This window comes from Hemitrygon akajei, chromosome 1 (assembly GCF_048418815.1).
Source record: "Hemitrygon akajei chromosome 1, sHemAka1.3, whole genome shotgun sequence".
NCBI lineage: Eukaryota > Metazoa > Chordata > Chondrichthyes > Myliobatiformes > Dasyatidae > Hemitrygon > Hemitrygon akajei.
The window spans coordinates 89203803-89225805 of NC_133124.1; the positions used below are offsets into that span (position 1 = coordinate 89203803).

General features: G+C 42.6%; 1 protein-coding gene across 1 annotated transcript in view; it reads left to right on the top strand.

The window, feature by feature from the left end:
• The window catches only part of lama1 (laminin, alpha 1), a 346216-nt gene extending 328330 nt beyond the window's left edge, over positions 1-17886 (top strand). Inside the window, exons 62-63 of the mRNA XM_073047634.1 lie at positions 1510-1732; positions 17417-17886. Coding sequence (XP_072903735.1) covers positions 1510-1732; positions 17417-17577 — 384 coding nt within the window. The 3' untranslated portion in view covers positions 17578-17886. The remainder of the gene's footprint in view (positions 1-1509; positions 1733-17416) is intronic.
• The last annotated feature ends 4117 nt before the right edge of the window (positions 17887-22003 follow it).

The following is a 22003-nucleotide window of genomic DNA, read 5'->3' on the forward strand; positions in this document are numbered from 1 at the left end:
CCATGATTGAAACACTATTACAGCAAAAATCCTTCAGATTAGGGCAGATTGATTCATCTTCTGCACAAATTAAAGTATGATTCTGTCATCCTTTCTTGGTAGACATTATGCTGTTAGCCAGTCATCTCTTGTTAAAGTGTGGCCCTTGGTTAAATTGCTTTCTTGTACTTCATATTCATTCATGGTAACCTACACTTCTGGAGGTAAAATGTAACCCATGCTGGAGACTTATTGAAGAGAATCTATGTTTGCAGAGCTTTGCAGGGTGCATAAGAAGCTCAAAGGAAGCCTCAGGTCTGAAACTAATAGAACATGTCCTTTTAAGGAATGAAAAATTGCAAGACAGCTTCTAAAGGATCATCATTCAACTCTTGTAGAGTAATTTCCCCATTTTATCTTTACTGTTTTGCAAAGACAAATTCCAATCTAAATAAATTATTGCTAAAAGTATAAATATGATACAAACTTAGTTATTTAATCCCTATTTAGGTTTTTGTTTTGTTTATTATAAACATGAATTTAATGCTTGGGCAGACACACTGATTCTTTCCACATTATACAAAAAGTTAGATGTTTAACCATGTGGAAATACTTAAAAATTAGGTTCAATTTCCTGGGCACTTTCCCAAACAATCTTATTAATCTCATTTCTTCTTAGTTAACTCTTTCTTTCCTTCTCTATATTATTGAACAGATTCCATGAACAGGAATGCCTAAAGTAAATTAAGTGCATAATGTAATTTGTGTTTTCAACTTCCACTGACTAGACAATTTTTCATTTTTAACATCACTTTACAATTAGAAATTGTGAAAAGTATTCAAAGAAACACAACCTCATTACAGCACAAAAGGGGCCACTTGGCTCATTGAATCTGATTCCTTGAAAATCCTTAATCAAGATTCCTCTTTGACTTATGGTTACATCTGCAAGTGAGAACTCCCTGTTAATGCACAATTACTAATCGCTCCATTTCAGAAGAAAAATCTTTTCTCTGGCCCATTAGAAATAAACAATTTGCCTCACAGGGACATGCAAGTAGTTGAGTTTTTTTTTCCATGTAATTTATATGTCACTGGCAATCCAAGGATTTATTGTCCATCCCTAATTACCCTTGAATTGATGAAGCAATGAAGAGTCAACCACATTGGTGGTGTGAAGCCACATATTGGCTAAACCAGGTTAAAATGGCAGATTTCTTTCTCTGAAGGTTATTAATGAAACAGATACTCTAGTAGTTTCATAGTAACAGTTGCTAAATTGTTTAAAAATTCCAGGTGTATTTAATTACTTGAATTCATATTCACAAATGGCTATGGTGGAATTCAAAAACTCTTATCTCTCTAGCAGTGGTCCAGTGTCTTCATTGTTGGTGCACCTCCCATATGGTGTACAGTATTGAAAATGCTGTGGCACTTTGAGTGTATTACGGTTCATCTAGAAGAGTCTCATATTGTACAGTCTACTAAGGTAATGGTTAATTAGGGGATTCTGTTAATCTTTTGTACCAGGTTCTGTTTCACGTAAATAATGGAGCTGGAAGAATCACTGCCAGGTACGAACCCAAGGATGCAAGCCAGCTGTGCAATGGAAAGTGGCATAAACTTCAAGCCATCAAGAGCAAACATCGTATTGCATTGACTGTGGATGGAGTTACTGTGCAGGCTGACAATCCTTACTTACAATCAACCTCAGCAGATACGAATGATCCAATCTATGTGGGTGGCTATCCTGGTATGTATTCTTTTCAAAATGCTGTCCCTATTTGCTCTTCTCTCAGTACTGCATGATCCATTTCTACTTCTTCGGTCATTTAGTCATCGCTCAATGTGATGTTCCAAAGTGCCCTTGGAGTGGACAGGCAACATGAGAGAGAATGAATGGCAGTATTATGGACAAAGATCTTAAAGATTCTTTAAGATCACAGCCATCACCATTAAGAATATTAGAACAAAATATTTCCAGTCAATATGTACCATAAGATTGTTAAAACCAAAAGACATAGGAGTAGAATTAGGTCATTCAGCTCATTGAGTATGTTCCACCATTTCATCATGCTAATCAATTTCCCTCTCAACCTCATTTTGGTGCCTCTCCCCATAACCTGGCCTCTGCAGCCACCTGTAACAATGAATTCCATAGATTCACCACCCTCTGGCTAACGAAATACCTCTGTTCTAAATTAGCATCCCTCTATTTTGAGACTGTGCCCTCTGGTCGTAGATTCTCCACCTCTCCCCCCCCCCCCCCCCCCCAACCACCAGAAGAAACATCCTCTTTGCATCCACTATATAGTCCTTTCAACATTCAATAAATTTGAATGTGATCCCTGCTCATTATCCTAAATTCCAGTGAATAAAGGCCCAGAGCCTGCTATTACTGCTTCTATGATAACCCTTTCATTCTCGTGAACCTCTCTGAACCCTCTCCAATATCAGCACATCCTTTCTTAAAAAGGGGATTCAAAACTGCTCACAATACTCCCAAGTGAGGCCTCACCAGTTCCTTATAAAGCCTCAGTATTACATCCTTACTTTTATATTCTAGTCCTCTTGAAATGAATGCTAACATTGCATCCACCTTTCTCACCACCGATTCAACCTGCAAATTAACCTTTAGGGAACCCTTTACAAGAGCTCACAAATACCTCCAAACCTCAGATTTTTGAATTATCTCCCCATTTTAAAAAAGTTTATGATCACAAGACAAGACAAAGGAGCAGAAGTAGGCCATTCTGCCCATCGAGTCCACTCCGCCACAAGCTAAACTATTCTCCCGTCTAGTTCCAATTTCCGGCTTTTTTCCCATATCCCTTGATACCCTGACTAATCAGATACCTGTCAATCTCCTTAAAAACCTTCAATGGTTGGGCCTCCACAGCTGTATGTGGCAACGAATTCCATAAATCCACGACCCTCTGGCTAAAAAAATTTCTCCTCATCTCTGTTTTAAATGGGTATGTAGTGTTCTCACACAGGTGTAAAAACTTTGAACTAAACACGCAGTATAAACCATAGTCAATGAGGCGCGAACCCAGTAAGATTAACCGTTTACTGTTCACTCTTCCACATTAACGTATGGTGAAAAGGCGTTGCTTCTATGATGTTTCTAATGCGTAGAAAGAAAACTTTTCTTGCGCTGATCCTGCACACACAAGCCCCCTCCTTCCCGTTTCTCCAAACCGGTATTTTCCCACAAGGCGCGGCGAAACCGGGTGTGACATCATCGCATGCCGCGATATATCACAGACAACAAATTTACTTTCAACAACGTTAACTTAAACTAGAAAATGATTACAAACGAATTACTAAACTGAAAATATAATAAACTAAATGAATGCCTTAAGGGCAACACACTCCCCGCCTGACCTTCGTAAGGTCACAATGAACATAACACAAAACTTCAGTCTCTTAAGTCAGTCCTTAGGTAAAAGTAGAATGACTTCTGCAACTGGCCTTTGGTAAGTTTTCACATCACCTTGGTCAGAAGTTTTCAACTCAACCTTCCTGACATGTCCATCCCTACTAGGGAATGTGGCAGTGATTCTGGCCATTGGCCAGCAGTTGCGGGCGATCTGCTTGTCCCTGAGCAGGACTAAATCTCCAACTTGAAGATTCCTGCGAGGTTCTGCCCACTTTTGTCTATGTTGCAACAAAGGTAGATATTCATGTCTCCAACGAGACCAGAACTGATTTGTGAGAGCCTGAACCTGTCTCCATTGCTTTGTGTACAAATCCCTATCTGAGAAGTCCCCAAGAGGAGGGGGAGCTCCTGCCTTCTGCGTAAGGAGCATTAATGGCGAGAGTATGAAGGGGCTTTCCGGGTCAGAAGAGACAGGTAGGAGTGGTCGTGCATTTATAATGGCTGTGACCTCTGCCATTAGTGTGCACAGTACCTCGTGGGTCAGTTGGGTGCGTTGCTGCAGAAACATTGAATCAAGGATCCTTCTGGTGATACCAATCATCCGCGGCCATGAGCCTCCCATGTGAGAGGCGTGTGGTGTGTTGAATTCCCAGTTCCATCCCTGCTCACTGAGGTACCTTTGCACCGTCTTGTCCATCCCCAGCTCCTTGGACGCTCCAACAAAGTTCGTGCCGCAATCAGACCTTAACTGCTTTGCAGGGCCTCTTAGTGCAAAGAAGCACCTGAGAGCATTAATGCAGCTGGATCAATCCAAAGATTCAATGACTTCAATGTGTACCACTCTGGAACTCATGCAGCTGAACATGATGGCCCACCGTTTGCTCTCTGCTTGTCCTCCTCTTGTACGTCTAGTGGTGATAGTCCACGGACCAAATACATGGAGCCCCACATACGTAAAAAGAGGGCAGGCTTCAAGGCGTTCTGGTGGGAGGTCCGCCATACGTTGAGTTTCCATCTTCCCTCGCAGTTTCCTACGTGGGATATGAAGCTGTTTTAGATCTTGAAGTGAATCTCTCCAAGCCTCCCATCTGTTTAGCTTGTCTTCTGGTAGGGGAGTATCCCAGTCGGAGAGCTCAGAGGTAAGTTCCCTGAGAAGGGCTCTTCCCTGGATCGTAACTGGTGCCAGTAGACCCAAGGGATCGAAAACACTGTTGACAGTGGAGAGAACTCCACGGCGGGTAAATGGCTTGACCACAGTCGGCACGGAGAATGTGAATGAGTCAGTTGTAATCTCCCAGAGGAGACCCAAACTCCTTTGTGTGGGTATGGTTTCTCCGTCTAAATCTAGGTCTTTGATTGCCGGAGCACAGTCATCGTGTGGAAAGGCCTCCATTACTGCCTGACAGTTTGATGCGAACTTGTGCAAGTGGAGGTTTGACTCAGCGAGTGAGGCTTGTGTACGTCGGAGCAGATCAATTGCTTCGTCTTCTTTCTGTAGCGATATCAAGCCATCATTGACATAGAAGTGCTTTTCTACAAACTTAACGGTGTCATCGCCGTGCTCCTGTGCGCCCTCTCTGATGGCTCTTCGCAGCCCATAGATGGCCACGGCAGGTGATGGACTATTGCTGAAAATGTGGACTTTCATCCGGTACTCAATGACTTCCTTGTTAATGTCATTGTCCTTGTACCATAAGAAACGGAGGAAATTGCGATGGTCTTCCTGTACTAAGAAGCAATGGAACATCTGCTGGATGTCCGCTAAGATTGCGACCTTCCCCTTCCGGAAGCGCAGCAGGACCCCGAGAAGGGTATTGTTGAGGTCTGGGCCTGTAAGGAGCACGTCATTAAGAGAGACACCAGTGCACTGAGCACTGGAGTCAAAGACCACCCTGATCTGATTGGGCTTTTGTGGTTGGTAAACCCCAAACTTTGGGAGGTACCAGCACTCCTCACCTTCTCTCAGTGGCGGTGCTACTTCAGCATGTCCATTAGCGAAGATCTTCTCCATGAATGCTACGTATTGTTGCTGCATCTCAGGTTTTTTTTCCAAAGACGTGAACCACTTGACTGCCTGCTCTTTGTTGTTTGGCAAGCACTGGCATGGTTCTCTGAAAGGTAGTGGGGCGACCCAATTATTTGCTTCATCTCGGAAGACCTTGGTGTCCATTGTTTTTAAGAAGATGGCGACTTGAGCTGTTGGAGCAAGTTTATTATCATGCTCAGTTTGAGCAAAGACTGACTGTCCCAGTGTCTTGTCAGTTACTTTAATACACTTGTACCCTGTCGTGCTTCCTTGATACACATGTAGCTTGTGCAGGGTTGAAAAATTGAATGGCGACCACTCTCTAGCACATTGGTCTTGAGTGTGTTAACTGTCGGTTTGTGTACATTGCCAAGGCACACCTCTCCTATCACCACCCAGCCCAGATCCAGGCGTTGCGCAAAGGGGGCGTCGTGTGGTCCATTGACCTGCTGCCTAACCTTGTGCACCCGGAGAACATCTCTCCCTAATAGCAGGAGTATTTCTGCTTTTGGATCCAGTTCTGGGATGTGCTTGGCAATGTGGTGGGGATGTGGCTGGTGTAGCACTGCACGTGGCGTCGGGATCTCAGTGCGGTTATTCAAAATTTCATTGCACTCTAAGAGCAGAGGGAGACAGATAACAACTTTACCATCCAGGGACTCAAGCTGGAAGCCTTCTGCCTTCCTTCCATATCTTTCTACGCTGCCTGAGCAAGTTCTAAGGTAGTATGGGAACTGATTACTCTCTACGTTGAACAAATCAAAGAACTCTGGTCTGACTAGTGAGCGATTGCTCTGGTCATCCAGAATTACATAGGCTTTGATGGCCTTGTCTTTGGCTCCCTTAGGGTACACCTTAGTGAGGCAGATCCTTGAACAAGAATGGCTTGACTGAGCTTGACCGCAAACTTCTGTGCAGCTCGAGCTGACAACAGTTGTCTTGGAGTGATCCTCTCCCTCCCTGCCGTCCTCTTGTGAGGGTGAAGGAGCTTCGTCGGTTTGCGGTAACGGGCTGGGATGCATGGCCCCATCGTGATTAGTGCTATTACATTCCAAGCACCTCACGGGGATTGTACACTCTCTAGCGAGGTGAGAGGTAGAGGAACAGCATTTAAAACATATTTTTCTCCTTGAGAAGGGCCATCCTCTCGTCAAAGGGTTTTTTCCTGAACGTTCTGCATTTTTTAAGGGGGTGGGGTTTGTTATGCAATGGACAATTCTTGTTAGGGTCATTGTTAGTTGTAGAGACTTCAGTTTTATGCACTGAGGCAGGTTTATTGATGTTAAAATTATTCGAAGTGGAGTTGACTGGCTTGGTGTGAATTGTACTGCTACCTGGACTCATGAAGCTAGGGTCGTTTCGCTTCTTCGCCTCATTCAAGCCACAAGCTTAGTGAAATACTCAAAGGGGGGAAATCGACCATCGTTCTTTTCCTTGTACTCTGAGTCAACAGACACCCACCTTTCCTGCAGCCCAAATGGAAGTTTGTCTATGATTGGTCTAATTCCATATGAAGTATCTAAATATGACAGGCCAGTTAAATAGCCATCTTCTTTAGCGCCTTCAATCTCCACGAGTAGATCTCCGAGCTCTCTTAGCTTAGTGTGGTCCTTGGCTGACACCTTAGGAAAATTTTCCAGGCGTCGAAATAGTGCCGTTTCAATAATTTCAGGGGCCGCATAGCACTCCCAAAGTCTCTCCCATGCTTTCCATAAGGCTAGCTTGGGGTTGTTGATGTACACTGAACGTATGCGTCTCACCTGTTCGCATGATTCTTTTCCCAGCCATTTCGTCATAAGATCCAACTCTTGGGTTGCTCCGAGCTGGACTCCATGGATAACGTTGGTGAATGAGGAGTACCATGCATGGTAATTTTCAGGCTTATCGTCAAACTGGTATAGTCCTGAAGTGACGAGATCTTGTCGTGCTAAATACTGTGCCATGGGTTCAACTGCAAGTGACATGCTGGCTGGGGGAATATGTCGGCAGGTATATGACTGAGGGTCTACATTTGTTATGGAATTTGCTGTTCTGAATTCAGCCTTTGCCTCTCTTCTCACCATATCTGGTAAGTTTGGTGTCGAGAAGTATTTGTCATCAGCCCTTTCATTCTTGAATTCGTTGTGAAGTTGCAAGGGTAAATTGTCTTCCTCAGATGGATGTGATGCAATTGGACTTCTCTTTGACTCCTCATGAAATGGGATGTTAGCATATAAGTATGGAGAGGAAGAACGACTCTTCAAGTCCATTTGAGATTGGACGTAGTCGCTTGTGCATTCCAATCTGGTCCTTTCTGAAGTAGATTTTACGTCATCCAGAACATGCATTTCTTCAGTTTTTTCGAATATCTCTGCTTCCACCCTGGCAGCATCGGCTTCTCGTTGTAGCGTCAGCACTTCTAACTCTGACTCTATCCTTACCCTTGCCAACTGGTTTTTGGCTTCTCTGGCAGCCGCTTCCTTTTGGTTTTCGGCTTCTCTAGCAGCCTTTTCCATTTTCAATTTTGCTTTCTGTTCAGCATATGACGCTCGCACCTTAGCGGTTTCTGCTTTAGCTCTTGCATGGGCAGTCTTATTTGTTGATGCTCTACTGCTCCTGGCGCTGGATGGCAACGACTTGACGCTGGATCGCGATGTCATCGTAGCACTTGAAACACCTGGTAATGCCGTCTTTTCACTGTAGTGTTCTCACACAGGTGTAAAAACTCTGAACTAAACACACAGTATAAACCGTAGTCAATGAGGTGCAATCCCAGTAAGATTAACCGTTTACTGTTCACTCTTCCACATTAACGTATGGTGAAAAGGCGTTGCTTCTATGATGTTTCTAGTGCGTAGAAAGAAAACTTTTCTTGCGCTGATGCTGCACACACAAGCCCCCTCCTTCCCGTCTCTCCAAACTGGTATTTTCCCACAGGACGCAACGAAACCGGGTGTGACGTCATCGCATGCCACGATATATCACAGACAACAAATTTACTTTCAACAACGTTAACTTAAACTAGAAAACGATTACAAACGAATTACTAAACTGAAAATATAATAAACTAAACGAATGCCTTAAGGGCAACACAGGATACCTTCTAATTCTAAGACTGTGACTCCTTGTCCTGGACTCACCCACCAAGGGAAACAGCCTTTCCACATCTCCTCTATCCAACCCTTTCAATGTTCGAAATGTTTCTATGAGATCCCCTCTCATTCTTCTATACTCTAATGAATACAATCCAAGAGCCGACAAACGCTCCTCATATGTTAGTCCCTGCATTCCAGGAATCATCCTAGTGAATCTTCTCTGAACTCTCTCCAACATCAGCACATCCTCTCTAAGATAGGGGGCCCAAAACTGCACACAGTATTCCAAATGGGGTCTCACCAGTGCCCCATAGAGCTTCCTCAACACCTCCTTACTCTTATACACTATTCCCCTTGAAATGAATGCCAACGTAGTATTTGCTTTCTTTACTGCTGATCCAACCTGGTGGTCAACCTTTAGGGTATCCTGCACTAGGACCCCCAAGCCCCTTTGCACTTGCGATTTTTGAATTTTCTCCCCACTGAAATAATAATCTGCCCGATTGTTTCTTCTTCCAAAATGTACAACCGTACATTTCTCAACATTGTATCTCATCTGCCATTTCTTTGCCCACTGTCCTAAACTGACCAAGTCTCTCTGCAACCTTTCCGTTTCTTCAACACTTCCTACTCCTCCACCTATCTTGGTGTCATCCGCAAACTTAGCCACAAAACTGTTTAATCCATAATCTAAATCATCGATATACAGTGTAAAAAGAAGCCACCCCAACACAGACCCCTGCGGAACACCACTAGTGACCGGCAACCAACCAGAATAGGATCCCTGTATTCCCACTCTTTGCTTTCTGCCTATCAGCCAATGCTCCACCCATTGCAATATCCTTCCTGTAATTCCATGGGCCCTCATCTTATTAAGCAGCCTCTTATGCGGCACCTTATCAAAGGCGTTTTGAAAATCCAAATACACAACATCCACAGCCTCTCCCTTGTCAATCTTATTTGAGATTACCTCAAAAAATCCCAATAGGTTGGTGAGGCAGGATCTTCCCTTCATGAAACCATGCTGGCTTGGGCCTATCTTGTCATGCACCTCAAGGTAATTCATAATCTCATCCTTGACTCCAATAACTTTCCAACTACCGATGTCAGACTAATAGGTCTGTAATTTTCTTTTTGCTGACTCCCCCCTTAAACAATGGAACTACATTTGTGACCTTCCAGTCCTCTGAAACTGTGCCAGAGTCTACTGATTCCTGGAAGATTATTTCCAATGCCTCCACAATCTCCAAAGCCACCTCCTTCAGAACCCGTGGATGCACTTCATCCAGTCCGGGAGACTTATCTATCCTTAGTCCATTTAGCTTCTCAAGCACTTACTCTCTAGTAATCTTGGCTGTACCTAATTCTATTCCCTGAGACCTCTGGCTATGAGGTATGTTGCTAATGTCTTCCAATGTGAAGACTGATGCAAAATACTCATTTAGTTCCTCTGCCATCTCTTTGTTACCCATTATAATTTCTCCAGCATCCTTTTCAATAGGTCCTCTATCTACCTGTGTCACTCTTTTACTCTTCATATATTTTTTTAAAAACTCTTAGTGTCCTTTTTTATGTTAATTGCCAATTTCCTTTCATAGTTCATCTTTTCTTTCCTAAATACTTTCTTAGTTTCCTTCTGTAAATTTTTAAAATTCATCCAGTCCTGTTTTCCCACTAATTTTTGCTTCCTTGTGCGCTGCCTCTTTTGCTTTTATTTTAGCCTTAACTTCTTTCGTTAGCCACATTTGTGTCAGTTTTCCTTTTATGATTTTCTTTCTTCTTGGAATATGTTTATCCTGCACTCTCCTTATTTCTTGTAGGAATTTCATCCAATTCTGCTCTACTGTCTCTCCAGTTAGCTTACTTTTCCAATCAACTTGGGCCAGTTCTCTCTCATACCACTGTAATTTCCTTTGTTCCACTGAAATATCGATACACCTGATACCAGCTTCTCCTTTTCAAATTTGAAACTGAACTCAATCATATTATGATCACTACTTCGAAGGGGTTCCATTACCTCTAGCCCCCTAATCGCCTCAGACTCATTACACAGCACCCAATCCAAAACAGCTGATCCCCGGGTGGGCTTATGGACAAGCTGCTCCAGAAAGCCATCCCGTAGGCATTCTACAAACTCCCTCTCTTGAGATCCAGTACCTTCCTGACTTTCCCAATCCACTTTTATATTAAAATCTCCCATAATTATCTTGATATTTTCCTTCTGACATGCTTTTTCTATTTCCAGCTATAACTTGTAGTCCATATCCCGGCTGCTATTTGGAGGCCTGTATATAACTGCTATTAGTGTCTTTTTACCCTTGCCATTTCTTAACTCGACCCATAAGGATTCTACTACTTCTGATCCTATGTCCCTTCTTTCTAGTAATTTGATATCGTTGCTTACCATCAGGGCCACGCCACCCCCTTTACCTCCCTTCCTATCTTTCCTGTACACTGTGTATCCTTGGACATTCAGCTCCCAATCACATCCATCGTTTAGCCATGACTCAGTGATGGCCACTATGTCATATCTTTTAACCTGTAGCTGTACAACAAGGTCATCCACTTTATTTCTAATGCTGCGGGCATTTAAGTATAGTACACTTAGATAAGTATCCGTTACTGATTTTACTATATTTCTATCGCACAGCAAATTACCCTGTCTATTCACCTACCTGTCCTTCTTGCCATCTTTGCTGCACAGTATCTTTGACTTATTACTATTTTCCACTTCCTCAACCCTAACACCCTGGTTTCCTTCCCCCTGCCAACTTAGTTTAAACTCTCCCTAACAGCTTTATTAAGCAATCCCGCCAGGATTGCAGTACCCTTTGAGTTCAGGTGTAACCCATCATTTCTGTATAAGTCATGCTTCCCCCAAAATAGATCCCAGTGATCTAAGAATTTGAAGCCCTGCGCCCTGCACCAGTTACTTAGCCACACATACATCTGCTTAATTCTGCTATTCTTACCATCATTGGCACGTGGCTCAGGCAGTAATCCTGAGATTATTACTCTGGAGGTCCGGCATTTCAATTTTCTTCCTAGCTCCCAGTAATCCTCCTTCAGGACCTCCTCTCTTGGTAAACATGTACCAAGACTTCTGGTTGCTCGCCCTCTCTCCTCAGAATACTCTGGACCCGATCTGAGATATTCCGCACCTTGGCACCAAGGAGGCAACACACCATCCGGGTATCCTTGTCCGGCTCGCAGAATCTCTTGTCTGTTCCCCTCACGATGGAATCCCCTATAACTACTGCATTTCTTCTTGCTCTCTTGATCATGGCACTGGGCAGAGTGCCAGAGTCCCGTTCGTTGTGGTCTTCCTCTTGTCAGGTCGACCTCTCCAACAGTATCTAAAACTATATATCGATTCCTGAGGGGGACTGTCACAGAGGTGCTGTCCACAATCTCTCTATAGGTACTATCGATCACCTCCTCACTTTCTCTAATTAGCTGTAGGTCATAAAGTTGTTGCTGCAGATCCCTCACACGATTCCTAAGGAGCTTCATCTCATTGCATCTGGAGCAGATGTAATCCTGGGGGAGGCTGGGAGTCTCCCAAGGTCCCCACATCTGGCAGTCGAGGCACAACACTAATCCTAAATGCATATCTCTAATGCTACTGTCAGCTCTAAATAAAAAAAACCTATAACCTACCACTTTACTGTAAGACTCAACGGCCGCAGAAAGCCTCTTCCCATTTCCACCAAAGCCCTATCACTCTGTACCCATTCACTCTGCTGCCCGCTGGATATGGCAGTGTTCTTTTTAAATCTTCCGTGCTCTGAGATCACGCGCCTGCGCAGTCATGCCTCTTTTATCCCAAGTAGTTTGGAAAACAAATCTGAACTTTTTCCCGAAAACCAGCGACTTACTCCGCTGCCTGCTTGCTGTGATTCAAATGCTTTTATTCCTTCTAATAAAGCACATAGCCGTACATTTCTTGACACTATATTCCATCTGCCACTTCTTTGCCCATACTCCTAATCTGTCTAAGTCCTTCTGCAGCACCTCTGCTTCCTCAGTTACCTCAAGCTAATATCTGGTTCATTACACAAAACCCAATCCAGAATTGCTGATCTAGTGGGCTCAATCTCAAGCTGCTCCAAAAACCAATCTCAAAGACATTCCACAAAACCTCTCTTGGATTCCAGCCTCAACTTGATTTTCCCAATCTATCCCCATATTGAAATCCCTCATGACTAACATATTATTGCCTTTTTGAAATGCTTTTTCTATCTCCCTCTGCTGTTTGTGTACCACATCCTCGCTACCTTCTGGAGGCCTGTAAATAATACTCATCAGGGTCCTCTCACCCTTGCAGTTTTTTAACTCTACATCATCCAGTCCCATGTCACATTTTTCTAAAGATTTGATTTCATATTTTTACCAGCAGAGCCACTCCTCCATCTCTGCCTACCTGCCTGTCCTTTGATTATCCATGGATATTAAGCTTCCAATTATAATCTTCTTTTAGCCACGACTCCGTGATACCTACAACATCATACTTGACAGTCACTATAACTGTGCACAAGACCATCTACCTTATTTCATATACTGAGTTATATTCAAATATAACACCTTCAGTCCTGTATTTAAAATCTATTCATCCTTTGAGATACATTTAAGCAAGCTAAGGATATAAAGCAAAATTAAATAAGCACCACTCTTAACACTGAGTTTAACGAGACCACGTTTTGTTAGGCAATATCTATGGAGGGAATTGGACAGTTGGCATTTCAGGTCAAGTCAGTTTTGTCTATTTTCCTCCGCCAAAGCTGCCCGACCTGAATGCCTCCAGCTTTTAGCACATTGTTCCAGGTTTTTAGCATCTTGTGAGTCCATTGGGTTGGGTACACTTTTCTTTATGAGATGAACTGAGCCAGAACAAAAGGTGTGTGACCAGTCACACTACTCCTTCATCAGCAGTCTGGTGCGATTGGAGGAGGTGCAAGAAGCCCAAGCCTAATACAGGAAGCTACACTTGAATGCTGTGCGAATAACACTGCTCCCATGTGTTTTTAGAAGTTACAGTACACCAATACAACAATCTCATCTGGCTGTAGCTCATTTCTGACTGTCTCCATCCACCTAAATCACAAATCCCTCATCACCAGACACAGTGATTTGGTTACATGGTTAATTGTGGGAGTAGGATTAGCAACCAGACAGAACAATACACACTCTGAACATACCTACCGTGGCCCCGTTGCTAGATTATTTTCCAGCATAAAATTATTTGTTGAAATGTAGAGGATTGTTAAAAGGATTAGCAACCCTCTACATATCAACTTAAAATTTTAAATCAGTAGTTTAAAAAAAGGATTGTTTAAACAATGTTACACCTCTTCTGCCCAAGAAAAAGTAATTGTTGGGTATTTTAGAAGTAGTTGCTCCTGCTTATGGCCCTTCACACAATGGGCAGCTTCATGAGAAGTCCTATTTATTTGTCTCTGAGCTGTCAGTTTCCTGACACTGTAAGCCTCTTACACACTTCTTAAAGATGTTGGTGGTCTGCTCAAATATTGAGTGGAAAATGTAGACTAATAACATTACAATCCCTGTCCAATGTGTATGTGCACTCACTCAGAAATGAATCGAGGCGGGTACCAGAGTCCCTGCAGATCTGCTCTCTTTTGCAGTTCATGGATCTCGATGGTGCATGGAAGTATTTAACTTTAAATGTGCATAGCTTCCAACTTTTTGAACAATTTCAAAACTGTAACAGCTCATTCATATATTCATTGTAATACTGAATACATTAGAATCAGGTTAGAACCGTAGAACATTACAGCACAGAAACAGGCCTTTTGGCCCTTCTTGACTGTGTCGAACCATTTTTCTGCCTAGTCCCACTGACCTGCACCTGGCCTATATCCCTCCATACATCTCTCATCCCTGTACCTGTCCCACTTTTTCTTAAATGTTAAAAGCGAACCCACATTTACCACTTCATCTGGCAGCTCATTCCACACTCCCACCACTCTCTGTGTGAAGAAGCCCCCCCCCCAATGTTCTCTTTAAACTGTTCCCCCTTCACCCATGTCCTCTGGGTTTTTTTCTCCCCTGGCCTCAGTGGAAAAAGCCTGCTTGCATTCACTCTATCTATACCCATCATAATTTTATATACCTCTATCAAATCTCCCCTCAGTTTTTCAAGTCCCGGCAACATCCTTGTAAACCTTCTCTGCACTCTTTCAACCTTATTAATATCCTTCCTGTAATTCGGTGACCAAAACTGCACACAATACTCCAAATTCGGCCTCACCACTGCCTTATACAACCTCACCATAACACTTCAACTCTTATACTCAATACTTTGACCAATGTATCAAAAGCTCTCTTTACTACCCTATCTACCTGTGACGCCACTTTTAGGGAATTTTGTATCTGTATTCCTAGATCCCTCTGTTCTTCTGCACTCCTCAGTGCCCTACCATTTACCTTGTATGTTCTACCTTGGTTTTTCCTTCCAAAGTGCAATACCTTACACTTGTCTGTATTAAACTCCATCTGCCATTTTTCAGCCCATTTTTCCAGCTGGTCCAGATCCCTCTGCAAGATTTGAAAACCTTCCTCACTGTCCACTACACCTCCAATCTTTGTATCATCAGCAAATTTGCTGATCCAGTTTACCACATTATCATCCACATCATTGATATAGATGACAAATAACAATGGACCCAGCACTGATCCCTGTGGCACACCACTAGTCACAGGACTCCACTCAGAGAAGCAATCCTCCACTACCACTCTCTGGCTTCTCCCATTGAGCCAATGTCTAATCCAATTTACTACCTCACCATGTACACCTAGCGAATGAATCTTCCTAACTAACCTCCCATGCAGGACCTTGTCAAAGGCCTTACTGAAGTCCATGTAGACAACATCCACTGCCTTCCCTTCATCCACTTTCCTTGTAACCTCCTCAAAAAACTCTAGTAGATTTGTTAAACATGACCTACCACGCACAAAGCTGTGTTGACTCTCCCTAATAAGTCCCTGTCTATCTAAATATTTGTAGATCCTATCTCTTAGTACTCCTTCCAATAATTTACCTACTACCGATGTTAAACTTACTGATCTATAATTTCCCGGATTACTCCTAGAGCCTTATTGAAACAACAGGATTACATGAGCTATCCTCCAGTCCTCTGGCACCTCACCCGTAGATACCAACATTTTAAATATATCTGCCAGGGCCCCTGCAATTTCAACACTAGTCTCCTTCAAGGTCCGAGGGAATACCCTGTCAGGTCCTGGGGATTTATCTACTCTGATTTGCCTCAAGACAGCAAGCACCTCCTCCCCTTCAATCTGTATAGGTTCCATGACCTCACTACGTGTTTTCCTTATTTCCATTGACTCCGTGTCAGTTTCCTTAGTAAATACAGACGCAAAAAACTCATTTAAGATCTCCCCCATTTCTTTTGGTTCTATACATGGCCGACCACTCTGATCTTCAAGAGGACCAATTTTATCCCGTACTATCCTTTTCCTCTTAATATACCTGTGCAAGCTCTTTGGATTATCCTTCACCTTGACTGGCAAAGCTACCTCATGTCTTCTTTTAGCCCTTCTGATTTCTTGAAGTATTTTTTGCACTTTTTATACTTCAAGTACCTTATTTGCTCCCTGTTTCCTATACATGTCATACATCTCTCTTCTTTATCAGAGTTCCAATATCTGTCGAGAACCAAGATTCCTTATTGTTATTCACTTTGCCTTTAATCCTGACAGGAACATACAAAGTCTGCACTCAAAATTTCTCCTTTGAAGGCCTCCCACTTACCAACATCATCCTTGCCAGAGAACCTGTCCCAGTCCACGCTTTTTAGATCCTTTCTCATTTCTTCAAATTTAGCCTTTTTCTAGTTTAGAACCTCAACCCGAGGACCAGATCTACCTTTATCCATAATCAAGTTGAAACTAATGGTGTTATGATCACTGGAACCAAAGTGTTCCCCTATACACACTTCCGTCACCTGTCCTAACTCGTTTCCTAATAGGAGATCTAATATTTAATATTGATATTAAAATCCCCTACTATCACATCTTTATGTTTCCTGCAGTTGTCTGCTATCTCTCTGCAGATTTCCTTCTCCAATTCTTGCTGACTATTGGGTGGTCTATAATATAACCCAATTAATGTGGTCATACCTTTTCTGTTTCTCAGCTCCACCCATGTGGCCTCGGTAGACAAGCCCTCTAATCTGTCCTGCCTGAGCACTGCTGTAACATTTTCCCTGACTAGCAATGCCACCCCCCCCCCCCCACCCCCACCCTTCATCCCTCTGCCTCTATCACGTCTGAAACATCGGAACCCTGGAACATTAAGTTGCTGGTCCTGCCCCTCTTGTAGCCAAGTTTCACTAATGGCTACAGTGTCATAATTCCCCATGTCAATCCACACCCTCAGCTCATCAGCCTTCCCCACAATACTCCTCGCATTGAAATAGACACACCTCAGAAAATTATTACCACCACACATAACCCTTCTATTTGTGACTTTGCACAAAACTTTATCATTTATTTTCACCCCTGATCCACTGTCTACTCTGGTTCCCATCCCCCTGCAAATCTAGTTTAACCCCCCCCCCCCCCGCCAATAGCACTAACAAACCTTCCTGCAAGGATATTGGACCCCCTGTAGTTCAGGTGTAACCCGTCTCTCTTGTACAAGTCCCACCTGCCCCAGAAGAGGTCCCAATGATCCTGAAATCTGAAACCCTGCCCCCTACACCAGTTCCTCAGCCATGTGTTCATCCTCCAGAGCATCCTATTCGTACCCTCACTGGCACGTGGCACAGGTAGCAATCCTGAGATTATCATCCTCGAGGTCGTGCTTTTTAACTTCCTACCAAGCTCTCTATACTCACTCTAATAATTTTTAATAACAACTTTTCAATTGAAGAAACCCAAGGTAATAAATGTATGTTTATCTTTTCACAGTGAATGTGAAGCAAAATTGCCTGACTCTTAAGAAGCCATTCCAGGGCTGCATGAGGAGCCTCAAGCTGACAAAAAATCAACAGTCTGAAGACTTTGACTTCAGCAGAGCTTTTGATCTCCGAGGAGTCTTCCCCCATTCCTGTCCTAGCATTAAGCACTAATTTCCAAAGCAAACCGGAGCCATACCCATCTAGTCATTGCATTAAGTATCCTCCTTTACTCAGGATAAACGTGCATCTTATGCCAGCAACAATTACTGTTTATGAAAGTTACTTAGCTAAGTAAATTTGTACTGTACAACAAGTACCTCCATCCAAACAATCATTACCAGCAGTAACAGGATGAATACTTTAATATTTTTTCATCCTCATTTACAATTTATTTTTGACAGTATTTACTGGAAAAGCTAAACTTTGTTCATTTTGAATACCTTAAACTCTTCTGCAATTAAAGTGCAAATAAGACTTGTTCATCCGGCTTTTTGTATTTTGTACTTACACCATCATCGAACCTTTTAGACAGGAAATAATGTTCTCCTTTAAATGAGGTTGCTAACCTACCACTTGGCCTTTGAAGCCCCAGGGTGTGATACTGTGTTAGTGAAAATTCAAAAGTCCAGCCTAATGACGCAGGAGAGCAAGTTCAAGTTCACCATGGGGAATTTAAATTCAGTTAAGTAAATAAAAATGGCAATGTCAAAAATAGGATTAGTAACGTAACCATCAAATTTTAAAAAACCCAGCTGGTTCAATAAAGAAAAGGGCAACCAGTAAGGACAAATGCAAATAACGTTTGGCAGCACCACCACTTGCAGCTTCCCGCACAAGTAAAATGGCATCGTTACTGGGAAGTACACTTAGTGGCTACATCATTAGATACCTGTAGCTAATAAAGTGTCTACTGAGTGTATTTTAATAGGCTTCTGCTGCTGCAGCCCATCCAGTTCAAGGTTGTGTGTTCAGAAATGTTCTTTTGCTGCTGTAAAACATGGTTATTTGAGTTACTGTTACCTTCTTGTCAACTTGAACCACTCTAGGCATTCTCCACTGACTTCTCTCATTAACAAAGCATTTTCGCCCACAGATCTTCCAGTTACTGGATGCTGTTTGTACTGTGCTCTGTAAACTCAAGGGACTGTTGTGGGTGAATACCCCAGGTGGTTAGCAGTTCCTGAGATACTCAAACCGCCCTGCATGAAACCAAAATCATTCCACAAAGTCACTTAGATCACATTTTTTCCCCATTTTGGTGTTAGGTCTGCTAACCGTGTCTGCATGCTTTTATGCATTGAGCTGCTTCCACATGATTGGCTGATTACTAGGCCCTTTGCTAGTTGGGGTCAACCATGATACGCAAGGCAGGCCATTACGATATGGAGAGCAAGCTGTTGCCCATGCAGCAGGCTCACCCTCTCCATGCAGCTGATGAAGCCAATGGAACGGCAGAGCCCAGTACAGTTTGACACCAGTGGCGTTGCTGGAGTTGCCGATCAGCATTGAGCTCAATGTAGGACTGCCTTAGGGACTCCAGCTCCGGATATCTCCTTGGGGTTTACTCCCAAAGTCTTCCCCATGAGTGGGTGTAGCCACAAGGCAGTGGAGGTTTGAGATCAGAGTTTTCCTTCTCCTAGATGAGCTGACAACCACAGCTGATAAGCCCCATCTGCCCAAAGCAACTGGTCTTAAGGCACCACTAACCCATCTTTGCCCCTTCTTCTGTCAGTAGAAAAAGTTCTGCCAGGCTTAGTAGCTAAGCCACAGGTGAAGGTCAGGAGCTTGACTTGGTTATCAGAGGCTATTTGAGATGCATGCTACTGGGAGTATTTAATAGGTAGTGGGAGCTTATCCCCATTACTACCCTGGCTATAACAACGTTAAGGAACCTTGGCTGATCAGATATTTATATTAATGAACATTAATAATTTATACCTAATAACATGGCACTGAGTGTATGTTACCTTTTTTGTGTTCACAAGGTCCAAGAATGGGAAATCCCTCCTCAGTAGTGTCATGGAAGTGCCTTTGCTAAAAGGCCTTCAGTAACACAAGAAGTTAGCGTGCTGGTACTTACAAGACTAGCGTAGGATGGGCAATAAAATGTTGGCCTTTCCAATGAAGCTGAGATCCTGAAAAATAGACATTTTATTTTAATTTCCCAGTGTGACTGATTCAAGATCTGTAGCAACTGACACATAACTGCCCTCTGAACAGACCCTGTCAGTCGTTCATTTAAAAATAATCATCAAGCTGGACAATAAATGGACAGTGATATGGAGTGCCAGAGAGACTATGGCTGCAGCACTGTGATTGCACAGCTAACAACTTTACATCATCTTCTCCTCTTTAACCATGCGGTTCAAAATCTACCCCTGATTCAAAGTTACTTTCACACACAAAATAAGGAAATAGACCTTTCTTTACATTTCCTTGACTGAGCCAGAAAAAGTTTCTTCCTTTCATGTAAGGAAACCCAATAAAAATTTTTGATACATTTGGTCTAAATCTTGATTATCTTAAAATTGACTTTTTTCCCCCCATTAGAAAGCCTGAAATATCCAAAATGTTTTCTTGAGGAATAGAAATCAAAAGAGCAATATAGGAACTTAACCCTTAAAACATTTCTTTATACGAACTTAAGGCAATTAGAGTTTTCACTGGAGCGGCTGAGACTGAGGGTGGATCTGATAGAGGCATTGACAGTCAGTATCTTTTTCCCAGGGTTGAAATGTCCAATACCAGAGGGCATTTAAGTGGAGGGAGATAATTTCAAGAGAAATGTGGGACTTTTTTTTTCAAAAAAGTGTTGTGGGTGTTGGGACTATGTTTCTGCCTCTACCAGGTGGTGGTAGAGACAGAAACATAGGTACATGAATGCATAGAAGCTGGAAGGATATGGACATTCTGCAGGCAGAAGAGATCAGTTTAATTGGCCATTTGGTTACTCGTTTCAGTACAACATTGTGGGCTGAAGGGCCTGTTCCTGTGCTAAACTGTTCTACGTTCTATGCAGTGAGTGTTGTAAGCAAATCTCCCAAATATTGCCAAATAACATTGTAAAGGTGCAAGAGGCTGGCTGAATATTGACAGGTTTGATCTAAATTTTACAAGAAGACCGGGAGTTCCATTCTAAATCATAGTGTTATATGACTTCATTCCCTTTCACCTGCATCGCTATGAATCTGCTATAAAGTATAATTGCTTTTGTTTCCCAGCTCGAGCTGGAATCCAAAATGTAACATCACAATTTCTTGGCACAAATTAGGTAGCCTATATCAATTGGAACAAGCCACACTTGGTTGAACAGCAGCTAATCCACTTGTACAAGATATGCAGAGCCCTGTTGTAAGAGCACCAAACAACCTCTGCTCCCACGGTGACCAGAAATGTATAAACTAACTTGTATGAATATGCTTTATTTCTGCTTCAAGAGAATCATCTGTACAGCTGAGTGAAAACAGATGAAGGTGAGGTAATATTATTTAACACTTATACAATGTTAAATGCCAATCACAAAAATGCTTCAGGGCAGATATCGCAAAACTGGGGAGTTCTGTTTAGTCTTTCAGTGATTGGGCTACCCAGAGAGGAAGAAACTGTGTGGACAACAACATGAGGATTCCTTTAAAAATAGAGAGTTTATGTTCTTCTAAATAAGCAGCTGGTTAATCTGATAGGCGTGACTAACCCCGACACTGGCGCCTGGGATGCTAATCATACTCAAATTTTGATAGCTCATGACGTTAGTAAAATGAAGCTGACTCCACACCAATTTAAACAAGATATCTAATCTCTTGCATTCTGGTCATGCCATCTTATTTAATACCAATGGAAATTTTATAACTTCTCATTAATTAAATAAAAACTCCAGCGATATCACACCATGTGATCTTGGATTTCTGGAATCAGAAATCTCCAGTCCCAGGCATTGAAATGCTGCAGTTTTGTACTGTAGCTGATAGATGGTTTTAGATTCAAGATTCAAGCTTATTGTCAGTTGGATCAAATGCAGCACAATAAAAAAAACAATAAAAAACACAACCATAAAAACATAAGATAGCATATATACATTGATTGTACATCCATAGAGTGATCTGTACATAAGGTGGCTGACAGAAATGGCAGCATAGTTGTGGTGGGGTGAGTGGAAGGGCAGATTAGTAGGTGGAGGTGTTGGGTTAGCCTTACTACTTTGGGGACAGTAACTGTTTTAGGTCCTGGTGGTCCTAGTATGGATGCTACAAAGCCTCCTGCTTGACGGTCCAAGAGCAGGATGGATGGGTTCCTTAATGACGCTGCTGGCTTTTTTCCAGCACCTTTCTGTATATATGTCCTTGGTGCCACTGATACATTGGGCAGGTTTGACCACCCAAGCTGTAAAAATGCAGGTACTTGTCTGCAAATTGAATTACTTACAAGTATGCGAAATAGTGCTATCTTTGCTTTAAGAAAAGATTTGCCGTTGAAACAATCTCTTTGTCATCACTTGAGACTGCTTTGGAAATGAAGCCAAATGAGGAAGGAAATTAAAATGAGAGAGGAGGCACAGAGGAATCGTTTAGCAAAATGCAAAGTAAGTGATAGGTTGTTT